Raw genomic sequence first — 12,585 nt, forward strand, 5'->3', positions numbered from 1 at the left:
TCTAGAGAAAGTGCAGAAGCAGCCCTCACCGAAACACTCTGCTCTCAAACCCCCCGTCTTTATTTGTGCTCTTTATCTACGCGCTTCCAGCAGGCACAATGGAGAATCATTGTTCTCTTATCAGCCCCCATCTCTCATTGTGCTTTACATTTCTCAACCCGTAAGAAAATTATTATTTTAGCAGGCAAGCTTTTAATTACGTTTCACTGTATTTGCTTTGGCTCTCGCAGCACGGAAAATCTGCTCCTTTTAACAACTATCCATTTAGTGAGGTTCTGATAAAGCCAAGCTGCCTGCAACTCGGTTTTATGCAATCCCATCTGGATTCCCCATCCTCCATCCACATCCTAAGCCCAACGCTGTGCCAGCACTCGGGGCCAAAGCCCACGTTCCCCAGCGGCAGCGCTTCCCCTCGCCACTTCAAATTAACACCCATTAGGGCTTATTTCCATAACTCTCTTCCTACGCACCCGCAGCAGAGCAGCACCTGAGTTCAAAGCAGAGGGGTAAGCCTTGTTGCCCTGCCAGTTCAGCCCAGTTTGGGTTCTTTGGGGTGGTTTTGCCCATGGGAGCCAACAGCACCGTGTTCCCCACCCATGCCCTGTGCGCTGCCCCAGCCCGTGCACCAGCACCACCTGCTCTAACGCCCACTGACTTTCATGCAACATCCCATTTTAGCCTGCTCTGTCAGAAGGACAGAGCAGGGCTTTATTTTCTCTCTCCCCCACTCTCCTTGTTGCTGTTTTGTTTTGCAACCGTCGCCGCTGTTGCCATGCTATCGCCTTTTGTTGCTATGGATTAATACTGTTTTTTACTTATTTTTACGTGTGTCCTGGGAACACGATTGCTTAATTTGCCCTGCAGGTCTGTAGGGCTGACAGGCATTTCCACATCGTCCCAGCGCTCACCTTATCTTCATCCAGCTCTGGGCTGCTTGCGGGGTAAATACCTGTGTAAATGTTCACCAGACCGGTATTTGCCCCAGTGAGCACAGGGGACAGCGTGTTCCTGCTGCCCACCTTGCTGCAGTGGGGCTGGTTTCCATTTATCCCATAATAGCAGCTCAGTGCTGTGCCACAGTGGGAAGCCTGGGCAGCAGGGAGGGTTCCAGCTGTGCTTCCCGGACCCCAAACCCAAAGGGATCCATCCAGACCCACCCTTTTGTGCCATTACTGAAATCTTTGGGAACTGACTTCATCCCATTATTATTTTTGCATTGGGCTCTCCACAGTGACCACCGAGCCCTGATGCACGAATGAATATGGATGCAGGAGTTGGTCTCTTCCCTTCATTAATTAGTCTTGTCGCCATCCTAGAGGCCATCTAATGAGCACTGCTCAGATATCCCCCCACAGCCGTGAGCCAGCGGTTCCCAGTTGCACACATCAAAGAGGTGCGGGCGACATCACAGAGATCACAGCATACATCAGCTCTCTCTGTCTGGGGGGAGAAGAATAAAAAACAACCCAGCTCCTTGCAGACCCACAGCTGGTGGGTCTTTTAATTGCACAAGGGCCGAGGAACATTCCAACCATAACATCCTGCAGCCTCCCCACCACCAGACAACACGCCTCTTATTAGCACAGGAATGTGTCTTTAATAAACTGGAGGTCTTCAGCCTGCAAGAAGGGCCGGATCCAGCACAGTGTCCCGCGGCTGTGGCTGTGCAGCAGGGTGCTGTGAGGGTTCTGCGGTGCTGCAGCCGTGTCAGAATGCTCCCCATTGCCTGTGCTGTTTGTCACTGCCTGGAGGAATCACATGCTGTGGGGTTTGGGGAAAGCAATTGGAAGAACAGGTCTGAAAGTCCTGCTGTGCTGTGATGCCCATCAGGCTCTCCAATCCGTACTGAGTTTCCTTCCTGCAGTGCTGCCCCAAACCCTACACTGCAGGACCTGCACCCAGTTCACCCCATGTGGGTTTTGTAGCATTTTTCCATACAACTAGATCAGTATCTTTTTCCAATTCCAATTCCAAAACTATCACTGCCTTCTTCATCAGCATGTGTGCATACATCCATGCACAGAAGGACATCCTAATTCAGGATATCTGCGGGTTTCATTCAGGGGTTTTCCTCTCCTTGCTTACAGCAGCACCAGAGGAAATGCTATCCTGAGCAATTGCTCCCCAAGTAACAAATCTGCATCGTTCCCTCTCTGCTATTCATCCTGAGCACATGGCAGCAAAGCAGTGTGAAGGAGTGTGATGTTTCCAGAGGCGTGCAGCCCTGGGAATGGATGTTTGCTTTCATCAATCCTAGAGGAGCCCATGGGGCCGGGAGAGGTGCAGCAGGAGATCTGTTCTATTGATTGACCGAGCACTGGGATGTGAAGCATCAAACACTGAGAGCAGATAACAGCATTGTTGGCTTTGGTGTGCATAACCACCGGGGTTGGGGCATTTCATTTTTCCTTTCCTTTCCTACCCACGGGGCTGAGAGAAGCAGGATCGCTTTTCCAATATTCCCTCATTCCAACTTCCCAGGGAAATGCGCCGTGCCACAGAGATCCCTTCTCCAAAAGTGAGATTTCACACAACTGCATCTGACAGCTCTCATTCCTCAGGTGCTTCCTCTTCCCTTCCTTGGAGGAGAAAAAAAAAATATCAAAGGTTTCCAAATGGGGGCACCTTCAGAGGCTGCAAAGTGCAGCTCAGAGCAGGGAACAGAGTGGCACAGGGATCCAGCACTGCCAGAGGAGAGTTATAGTGGTTTGATGCTGTATTTGCCTTGGGCCCTTGGAAAACGTTTGCAGCTTTCAATTAATCTCATTAGTTTGGAAATAGACAGAGGGGTGGGGAGGAGAGGCGGGGAATAAAAATAATTTCATGGGGAATTCTCTTTAATGACTTTTTAAAAACATGTAATTGAAATCGGGGCTTGTGGAGAAGGTTTAACAGCACCAGGGATGGCTGTGGGGAAGCAGCTGATGGAAGGGGGGCACAGGAGCAGCAGAGGAGTGGATCCCCGCAGCTGAGTCCCAGGAGCTGCACAGCCCAGGAGAGCCCAGCTTGCACCAGGGAGACAGAATTCCATATCCTTTTGCTGCTCTCCTGAGGCTGAATGTACAAGCCTGGAAATGGGCAGCAGCTCCCACAGCTCTCCATGCACAATGGAGATGTCCTAGAACCAGGCCCCATGTCCCTCTGAACCTCTGCATTTCTCCTTTCCACCTCGTGCATGAGCTGCACCTCCATGGAAGAACCCACTGCAGAGACCCAGGGCAGCCCCCACCAGTCGTTGTGCACCCCAACCTGCTCTGTGCATCCCAATTTGCTCTGAGCATCCCAACCTGCTCTGTGCACCCCAACCTGCTCTGTGCACCCCAATCTGCTCTGAGCATCCCAACCTGCTCTGTGCACCCCAATCTGCTCTGTGCATCCCAACCTGCTCTGTGCATCCCAACCTGCTCTATGCATCCCAATCTGCTCTGAGCATCCCAACCTGCTCTGTGCATCCCAATTTGCTCTGAGCATCCCAACCTGCTCTGAGCACCCCAACCTGCTCTGAGCATCCCAATCTGCTCTGAGCATCCCAACCTGCACCGTGCACCCCAACCTGCTCTGTGCATCCCAACCTGCTCTGTGCACTTCAATCTGCTCTGAGCATCCCAACCTGTCCCTCTTCCCCGCACAGCCTTCCCTTCCTTCCCCACCTCCTCCCTGGCAGAGCTCTACCCTCCTCTCCAGCCTCCAGGCTGAGCACTTAATTGATCGGATTATCCCTTATTTACTAATTAGCAGCCTTGTACTCAGAGGGCAGGAGTGGGGCCGGCTGTGCTTTCCCTTTATACCTAAGCTGTCGGTGTTTGCCGGCTGCAGAGGCTCCGTGAGCAATTTGCTGTGATTCATTTGTGCCGTGGAGAACTGAAACTTGGCACGGCGCTTTCCTGGGAACAGAGCGACTCAGACGCATCGCCCGCAGCCTCCAGGAAGAGGCAATGCCAGATTCTGCCCACCTTTAACCAGGCTTGTTTTTCCCAATTCTGCACCACGGCTTGGTTCTCTATGTTTAACGCCTCCTGTAACTACTGTCAGAGATAAGGTCTGCTGCTCCATGTAGGTAAGCACTGTTAAGGGTCTAATAGAGAAGGTATTATCCAAAAGGAGGAACGTGACTTTTATTCCAAAAGGGGAGAACGCAGCCTCTTGCCCACGGGACGTGGAGAAAAAGAACCACGGAGTTCTGTAGTTTCTCCCCTTTCCCTCCTCACGAAGGTCCCCATCTGTGATATTCCTGCCACCCATTTCAGCACCTATGGCTGAAATGTGCATCCATCCCCTGCGGCAGAACCTGTGAGGTCAGCAGGAGTGGCCCAAGGGTGGAAGGCACTCAAACAACAAAGGTGAAGGAAGGTCTTTGGGGGTGTGTTGGATACACGAGATAACTGGGCAGGAAGGACAATCCATTAGCAGGCTCTGCAAGGAAATGTGAATCTATCTTCAGAGCCAAAGAACACTCCTGTTGACTCATTGGCAGCCAAATCCTTGCGTGCATTATTTAGAGATGTCCCAGGGGCACATACAAATGAGTAACTTTTGCTACCAGAAGCCGGCTACAAAAAAAAGAACATCCCAAAAGATGTGGCTGGGGGTGATCCATGCAGGGAGACACAGGCAGGGCGCTGGGGCTGCAGGATGCAAGATGTAGGATGTGGGATGAGGGATGCAGGATGCCCAATCGCTGCAGGCAGGCACAGCTCCCTGCTGGCACCAAGCACGTCCCCCCCACTCCATCTTCTTCCATTGCCAATGGATCAATTGTGCTCAGAGAGCTCTGGTCTGCCTATGTAGGTCAGGCCGGCAGAGCTGGCTCCACGGTCCGTGAGGTTCTTAAAATGAACAAGGGTCCCCCCTTCTGCCTCCACCCAACCCCCTGATGCCCAGCCCTTGGCAGAGTGCAGCTTTGGCTCTCTTCCTAGAGGAGCAGAGCCCTTCTTCGAGGCTTTGGGCACGTTTGCAGCTCCTGGGCCAGCATTTTGCCCTGTGCTTCGCCCTGAGCAATGCTCTCCCTGTTTGTCTTTGCAGGAGCAGAGCTCTGCGCTGGGAGGGAAGGGGTGACATGACCCGATTTGTGGCTGTATGTCGATAGCACTGGCATTGCTCCCACTCAGCTCTGTGAGCAGGATGGGAGCTGACCCAGCTCCCAGCACGGGAGATTTATCTGCACTGTAGCATCCCGGGGTGGGCTGGGCAGCCCCAGGAGGAGAGAGATTCAGCACACCAGGCTGCTCCCCTGTTTGTTGCTGCATGGGAGGGGAGCAGATAAGAGAGTGGTTGCCTAACCTTCAGCCTTGGGAGCCTCTGCTTCTGGCCACCCAGCTTCAATTCCATCCAGAAGCCTTTATCTCTCCAAAGGAAACCCAAATCCTCCAGAGACGTGGACTCACAAGCATAGCAGGGGGAGAGAGAAAGCAGAAAACAAACTTTTTCAAATAAAAAGTTATTTAGTTTAGAGCAAACTTTGCACTAGCTGAAGGGTTGACCTTGTGTTCTCTCCTAGGAACAAGCAAGAGTAGAGTGAGGATCGCATTATTTTGCCTGAAATTTGGAGTGGATCAACCTCCTGCTGTTCCTAGCTCCTGAAACGAGTGGCTGTAAACAACATGCATTTCCGCAGAATGAATTAAACAGCAAGCCTGAGTACTGACTGTATTTTAAGAGATGTTTATTTGTCCTCACTGCCGCTCTATAAAGTTGCACAAGGACTTATTAAATTTTAACCCCACATTGTTCCCGGGTAAACACTGCCCTTCACCAGCGTGCTGAATGCTCTCAGCCCAAACAAGCAGCTCACTGCAGCCTGCAGCATCAGCACCGTGTATGGTCCCACGCTGCTCCTGCCTGGGCTTTGATGGCTGCTGGCTGCTCTTTCAGTGCTGGAGAAGGATGCTGCCCGATTGCGTTTTCTTTCTGTGCATGTTGTAGGGGCAGACAGCTTGCTCCTGGTTTCCTACAGACCTCCAAATGTCTTCTGCACCTTTCTGCCAAAACTTGCTTTGTAAGTAGGCAGGGAAGACCTTGGTTTGCAGAAGGGTAGCCAAGCCAGTAATATATGTCTGAGCTCCTTGCTTCACAGCACGGAAAGGGAGAAGGCGAGACATTGTGACTATGGGCCAGGGAACTTGCTGCACCTCCCCAACGAGGAGCCCTGATGAGGCGGGCATGTGCCATGCTTCACCCCTCAGCTGCCCTTCTGTAGCCATCAAGAGCTTCCTCCTCCACGTGGGCACAACCCTGGGCCATTGGTCAGCATGGAGAAAAGGCTGCCCAGATCCCCAGCAGTGAGAACCAGCAGCATTGGAGCAAGAACAGCCTGGAGCACTGTACTGCTGGATAAAAAGATGGTTTTGCTGTTTGCAAGGGAAAAGCCAAATAATCAGCATGAAAAGCAAACCCTGGTGCCTCTGTGTGAAATCCAGCTCTCCTTGCCTAATTAAGGGTCCTGAAAAGCCCCTACCTCCCTGTTCTTGGGGTGTTTCTCCTGCCTGGAGGGGATGCCGCCACAGGACATGAGATGCTGAGCAGGGTTCTCCAAAAAGAAGGATCTACACACTGCAGAAACATTTCTGAACTCATGTTTGTTCCCTCTCCTGGGTCTGGGCAGAATGTCAAAGCCTGCTCTGAGCTGGAAATATTTTAAGACTAGCACTCACTGGAGACTGAAACAATGGCAATTCTTTAGCTACTGAGGCTTTTATAAAAGGGCTTTTGACAGAGAGGCTGCTTAGGGGTTTTTTTGTTGTTGGTTTTTCTCCCGGAAAGCACTGTGCTAGTGTCTGTGTCCATGTGTCTGTTTGTGCTCACACTTCTGGGCCCCTCGGTGGCAGCCTGGGGGATGCCTGCAGCCCTGCTCGCATGCCGCCAGCTCCAGCGAGGCACGGATCACACGGGATGCCATGCAGCCATGCAGGAAGAAGACATTTTAGAGTAAATGTCAGCTTTTGCGTTTCTGAGTTTGGGGCTTTTTTTAAACATGTGGGTGGGACTTTTAATGCCCACACGAAGCCGAGACGGTTTCAGTCTCCGGGGCTTATCCAGAAGATTCACACAAACACTATGGAAAGTGTCTCTTTACTTAGGAGGATGAAATTTGACACTGAGAAGGTTTTAACCCGGTATTTCAGCAAGGAGCCTCAGTAGTTAGTGTGTCATATCTGATAAAGGCTCATCAGCCCTCCTTCGGGCACCGTTCAATTCTTATTTTCATCTGGCTCCCATGCAGGCTGTGGATACGCACTTGCACGCAGGCAAAGCGGTGCAAAATCTCAGCTCTGATCTTCCCTGGACACGAGGTCAATAAGCAGGGAAAAGGATGAAGGACAAACCCTGTGACCACTGCCCTTGTGAACGGCCCAGCTCCAAGCCCTGCCTGCAGAACAAGCTGGAAAGCAGTCATTCGCATGGCCAGCCTGCATGGGACAGGGGTGGGATCCCACCAGCAGCACTTCCCCGCCTGTCCTGAGCCCATTTCCCCCAGCCTCACGCCTGCCCTTCCCGCGAGGTGTCCAAAGCCTCCTCCACAATTAATCTGCTTGCTGTTTGTTCAGGCTGTGTGGATTTAGCTCTCCAGCCTCATGTGTAGTGTGTGTATAGGGAAAGATAGATTGCCGCTACTTTCCAGTATAAATCACATTCCTTACAACACTCCAAAGTAGCATTTCCAACCTCAGGGTGCTAATAGGATCCAGCAGGAGAAAGAAATGTCAGCTAAGTAGTAGGCGCTGTTTGGAGAGTGCAATGGAGCTGATCCGCAGCCCTGGGGCAAAAGGAGCAATCCCAGGGCAAAGGTTAAAGAGTTCAGGAGCACTTCAGCCTACTTAATTGCAACAGGCCTCTTACACCGAGCAAGATGGATGACTCAAACCAGGCAAGGGGGGCAGAGCAGGGCCAAAGCAGCGCATCTGGAAGCAGCTGGGCGGCAGGGGACACACACAGGGGACGGCAGCAGCAGGACCCCCAGCCGCCAGCCCTGTCCCCTCCTCCTCAGATGGGAAGGAGTATCAGTGCCACTGGAAAACAGCCGGGTTTTGCTGCGAGAGCCCAGCGCAGCGTTCACCCAGGCAGATAACGAACCGATAGCAAGAATAACTCCGGGTGCCAAGGAAGGGTTCTGTGCTCCCCACCGAAATCGGAAGGAATATTTTTAAGGGGGAAAGAAGGGAAATTGGTTCTTGTTGCTGTTCTGGTTGTTTTGCTCAGGATTTGTTTTCCGATTCCACTTTTTTTTTTTTTAATCTTCAGAATCTAAAAACGTCTTGTTCCAGCCCCAAGGTGATTCTACTGCAAAGGTGCCTCAGACTACAATTTTAGTAGAGTTTAGACTTGTTTTCTGCAAAATGTCATCAGAAGCTGATGTTTTGCAAGGAAAAGATCTTTTGAAATATATATATTTTTTCTATCTAAAGGAAAAAAAAAAAAAGTTTAGAATAAAAATACTTCATCGAGTCCTCAGCAGCGAGCTTTATGTTGTTTCCCTGGTGATAAACGCACAAGGCTGCATCTTGAGACACTCGCGTTTAATTCCTGCCTCGACCGCAAACCCCCGCAGCGACCTTGAAAGAGCCACTTCAGTTCTGCTCCATATGCGAGGAGCTCTTCGTCACAGCTCCCGTTAGGGCCGTTCGGCTGGGATAGCAGCTGAAAAGCTTTCGTTTCACCAAACACCCCGCTCCCAGCCCCCGCTATCCCTTTCTCGTCGGTCTTCGCTCCATCCCGTGGCCCCCCGGCCGCATCCCCGGCCTTGCGTAGATCGCAGCCCCGAGGCTGCGCCGCGCTGGCGGCTACTGGGCTGCGGGCGCCCCCTGGTGGCAGAGCGGGGCCTACAGCTGGGGAGGTGGAGTTGGGTTGGAAGAGGCCTCAGGGACCTTTTGGCTCCAAGCCTTCCAGCCTGGCCTTGAGCACTTCCAGGGATGGGGCACCCACAGCTTCCCAGCAGCCTGTCCCAAATGTCAGCTTCTGAGGTCCTGCAGCCCTTCGAGCACTCTCATCATCTGCTCTGGACCCAACAGCTCCATGTTGGGCCCCAGAGCTGAACACAGCCCCAACCACCCCCCCGTGGACATCACTGAGGTCTCTCCAGAGCAAAGCATTCGGTGGCTTTTATTGAGGAGAGGGGCAAGCAGGGATGGGTTCATCCCCTCTCCCATCCTCTCCCAGAGCCACACATCATCACTCCCCAACCTCGGGGATCTCAGGAGAGCAGCAGGGCTGCCAGGAGGCTGGGCAGCAGGAGGCAGCCACCAGCAAGGCTGGGGGGAGGCTGGGGAGAGCCATTGCAGAGATCGGTGTCACAGCAGTGGATGCGGACCCCCGGCAGCTCCTGCTGCTGGCAGTGACGGGAGGTGGCACAGCCGCTGGTCAGCAGGATGCCCAGGACCACTGCAAGGCAAGCAGATGGCAGAACATCAGGGATGGAGGCCGTGAGGTTTGGGGTTTGCTTCGGACTGCTTTGATCAGCTTCCCCCGCCATGACGGCCCTGCCATAAGGCAGACTCACCACTTTCAGTCTTAATGCAGAACCGGTGTTTGAAGCCCTGATGGGAGTGTGAGCAGGTGATCACCTCTGGGTTCGAGCACCCCGTGTCCACGTACTTGGTGCCAACAATGATGTTGCAGCCGTAGCACCGGAGCCCAGACACTGAACAAGAGCATATAAAACACAGCTGGATTTTTCCAGGGGAAAAACACTTGGGCTCCTTCCTAGCTGCTCTCTAACGAAGCATTTGCGGCGTTCTCTGCCTTGCCAGGTTGCATTAAGCACTGAGTCAGAGACTAAATCTGCCCGTCACTTGTTTACCCGTTGGGCACAAAAGCACAAAACCAACTCCCGCTAGAGGTCAGTAAGAAATCAAAGATTAGCAATAAATTTGAGCTGAGATCCAACAGTGGAAACAAGGGAGCTTTGAAGCAGGGTTTGGAAAGAATAAGTGAAACCTCCAAGCCATAGATACCATCAAGCTCAGCTGCTCTCAGAAACTGCATTTGCCCGTTTCTACAAAATTCTCTGGTTCAAGCACAGTTTGGTTTCCTCCCTGTTTTTTATCACAGTCCATCAGGGAGGCAAACTAGCCCGGAATCAGGATAGAGAGAATAAGAGCAGATGCCTCAGCAGTTTGTCCCCATGGGCTCTGCATAGGGCAGCTCAGCCCTGTCCTGCAGGAACAGTGTGCCTGAGAATGCTTCCCCTAAATCAAAATAGGAATTGAGCCATTTCTCACATTCCATTAAAAAAAAAAAAAAAAATTAAAAAGGAGATTCTTTCCCATCATCCATAGATTTTAAGGCAAACGCAGTACGTGACCCCTGTGTTTGCTGATTGCAGAAATCACACTGCAGGCTTCTTCTCGCCATTGCCTTCCCCCTGCCTCAAAACAATGCTAACAGCCCTTGCTCATTTGCTCCCAAAGCATTTTCAGGTGCTGCGTGAGCCTCCCTGGGCCCAGCAAGAGGTTCACCGAGGAAAGGAAGCTGCTGGGATCCCAGCTGCTGGCCCACGCTCCTCACCCACCTGCCCTCGTTTTATACAAAAACACAACGACTTTATCTCTCTTCCTAAAACCACCAACGTGGCAACGCGCAGCTACATCACTGGAGCTGGGAATTCCACCAAATTCACCCCGAGAATAAATTGCACGTTAGCAAGCAGGGTTTGAGATGGAGGCGAAAGAGCACGAAGCGCTCTGCGCCCATCAGTACTTACCCTCTGGGAGGACAAACACCACGGTCAGCAGAGACAGGATCCCATGGGCACCTCCAGGCATGTGTCCTGAGAGCATGGGGGCACGGGCTGCCTGTCCTCCCAGCTTCCACACACCGCTGGCTTCCCACCTGCGAGCCCCGTGTCGAATAAAGGCAGATCGGCAGGTCTGGCTGCTCCCCGCTCCTCCAGCCCCGTGGCACTGAGTCCTGTGATGTCGATGCTTTAATTTCTTCCTTTTCCTCACGAGAAATTCTCTGGTTCTCTCAGCTTGTGCACAGACGTGAGCGCGTCTGTGCTACCCTCGGTTATTTCTGTCCTATTTCCTCTGTCCACGATCGCTTCCCATTAATACTACTGTGCAGCAGCTCTTGGAGAGAAATTCTCCCTAATCAAGATTTAGTTTTAAATCCACTTCAAAATCCTCTAATTCAGTTGGATTAGGCAGAAGGGGTTTGGGGAGATGGGTGTTTTTACTTTTTTTTCCCTCTTTCTCCTCTCTGAGCTGCCTCGTCTTCACAAACAGCCCCACTGGCTCTGTGACATGTTCTATTTAAAGAGGGGAGGAATATTTTTATTAAAAAGAAGCAGTCAACTCGTTTTAAATCCAAAGCTTGGGATTCTCTGCCAAAGCACGGCCACAGGGACGGCTGTGGGGTTGAAGGAAGACCTGATGGAAGTCGAGGTGGGTTTGGGTATATTTTATGCACCTATTTCTTGAATCAGTGAGATGCCAAATGGGGCTAAGCCTGGGGGAGTCCAGCTAGGGCTGCTCGAGTTGAGGGTCAAGGCCATGAACAATGCACACAGCCCTGTGGGTCAGGATCAGCATCGCAGCCACGTGAGACCCCACGGACATCACCAGCCACAGGATCCATCCCCAGACCCCCACTGGCTCCCCCAGCTGTGTCCCCACGAGCAAAGCCTGAGCTCTGAGCGGAGCTAATGGGACTTGGAGAGCTAATGCTTACTAATAAGAGAGCGCAACCGAATGCACGGGATTAAAAAATTAAAATGACAAAATAAGCTGCTTATGAGGTGCATCCAGCAGCCACATACCAGCACCTGGAACTTACCCACCCAGGGCAGCCTAGGGCTGATATGAGACCCCAGCCCAGTGGGTATCTCTGCTGCCAGCCAAAGCCCTCAGGCAGACAGACCCATCTCCATCCCAGCATCTTCATTAGCCAGCATAATCATTAATATTTCACTGGGAGGCAGGACAAAGTTTTCTGAGTGTGGACACCTGCAGCTACAGGGGTAGCAATTAGCACCTGGGAGAGGTGCCTAAGTGATGCAGCTCGCTTATTCAAATCACTTAAACCACCCACGGTGCCTCGCTTGCTTCAAAACAATGTTATTATAGCGCATCTCACTCAGCAGAGCCTGGGGGAGAAGGGATAAAACGCAGGAAATGGGATTGATTTAAACACACGCATAAATCAGAGCATTCAATAAGGAGGGGAGGCTAACTTTTAATCCCTTAATAAACTCATCGGTCTCTGGCAGGGGAGAGGCAGCCCGGGCTCTGATGAAGTGATGCTGAAGCAATGCAGAAGTGATGCAGAAGCTGGAGACCACGCACACCTTTGGGCACAGCACCTGGCTCTGCAGCTTCAGCCAGCAAAGCCACTGCTCCATAGCAGCACCAGGTGGCCCATCCGTGCAGGGCACTGAGATGGAGACCCTAAAAAATGCCATCGGGGCAGCTCACGGCTGTGCAGCACACAGGGAGTTACACATTCCATTGCAGTGGTGGAAAGAGCTTCATGGGGCCACATTTGTGCCTGGTCCCCAGGCACGGGGCATGGTGGCATGACTGCTGGTGATGCTGAGGCTGAGCTGAGCCAGAAGTTTTGTTTGCTTGCTTTGTTTCCTCGGAATGTGGGAGG

General features: G+C 52.2%; 1 protein-coding gene across 1 annotated transcript; it reads right to left on the minus strand.

The window, feature by feature from the left end:
* Nucleotides 1-9,129: 9,129 nt before the first annotated feature.
* LOC122184387 (ly6/PLAUR domain-containing protein 1-like) lies at nucleotides 9,130-11,490 on the minus strand. Its single transcript, XM_042879305.1, has 3 exons — nucleotides 10,697-11,490; nucleotides 9,494-9,634; nucleotides 9,130-9,375 (listed from the first exon to the last, which is right to left on the minus strand). Exons 1-3 carry the CDS (start codon nucleotides 10,770-10,772, stop codon nucleotides 9,188-9,190), a joined length of 405 nt encoding a protein of 134 aa, XP_042735239.1. The 5' UTR covers nucleotides 10,773-11,490; the 3' UTR covers nucleotides 9,130-9,187.
* Between the last annotated feature and the right edge of the window lie 1,095 nt (nucleotides 11,491-12,585).

Source organism: Lagopus leucura, unplaced genomic scaffold (assembly GCF_019238085.1).
Source record: "Lagopus leucura isolate 7727_CA_CO unplaced genomic scaffold, USGS_WTPT01 Super-Scaffold_100022, whole genome shotgun sequence".
NCBI classification, from domain to species: Eukaryota; Metazoa; Chordata; class Aves; order Galliformes; family Phasianidae; genus Lagopus; species Lagopus leucura.

What these genes read in the sequence shown, in the direction of transcription:
- LOC122184387 (XM_042879305.1), bottom strand. Translation starts at nt 10,772, where the DNA reads ATGCTCTCAGGACACATGCCTGGAGGTGCCCATGGGATCCTGTCTCTG. An exon ending in GGTGTTTGTCCTCCCAGAGG is followed by an intron (nt 9,635 to 10,696) that starts GTAAGTACTGAT and finishes GCTCTTGTTCAG; the next exon opens with TGTCTGGGCTCCGGTGCTAC. An exon ending in CTGCATTAAGACTGAAAGTG is followed by an intron (nt 9,376 to 9,493) that starts GTGAGTCTGCCT and finishes CTTGCCTTGCAG; the next exon opens with TGGTCCTGGGCATCCTGCTG.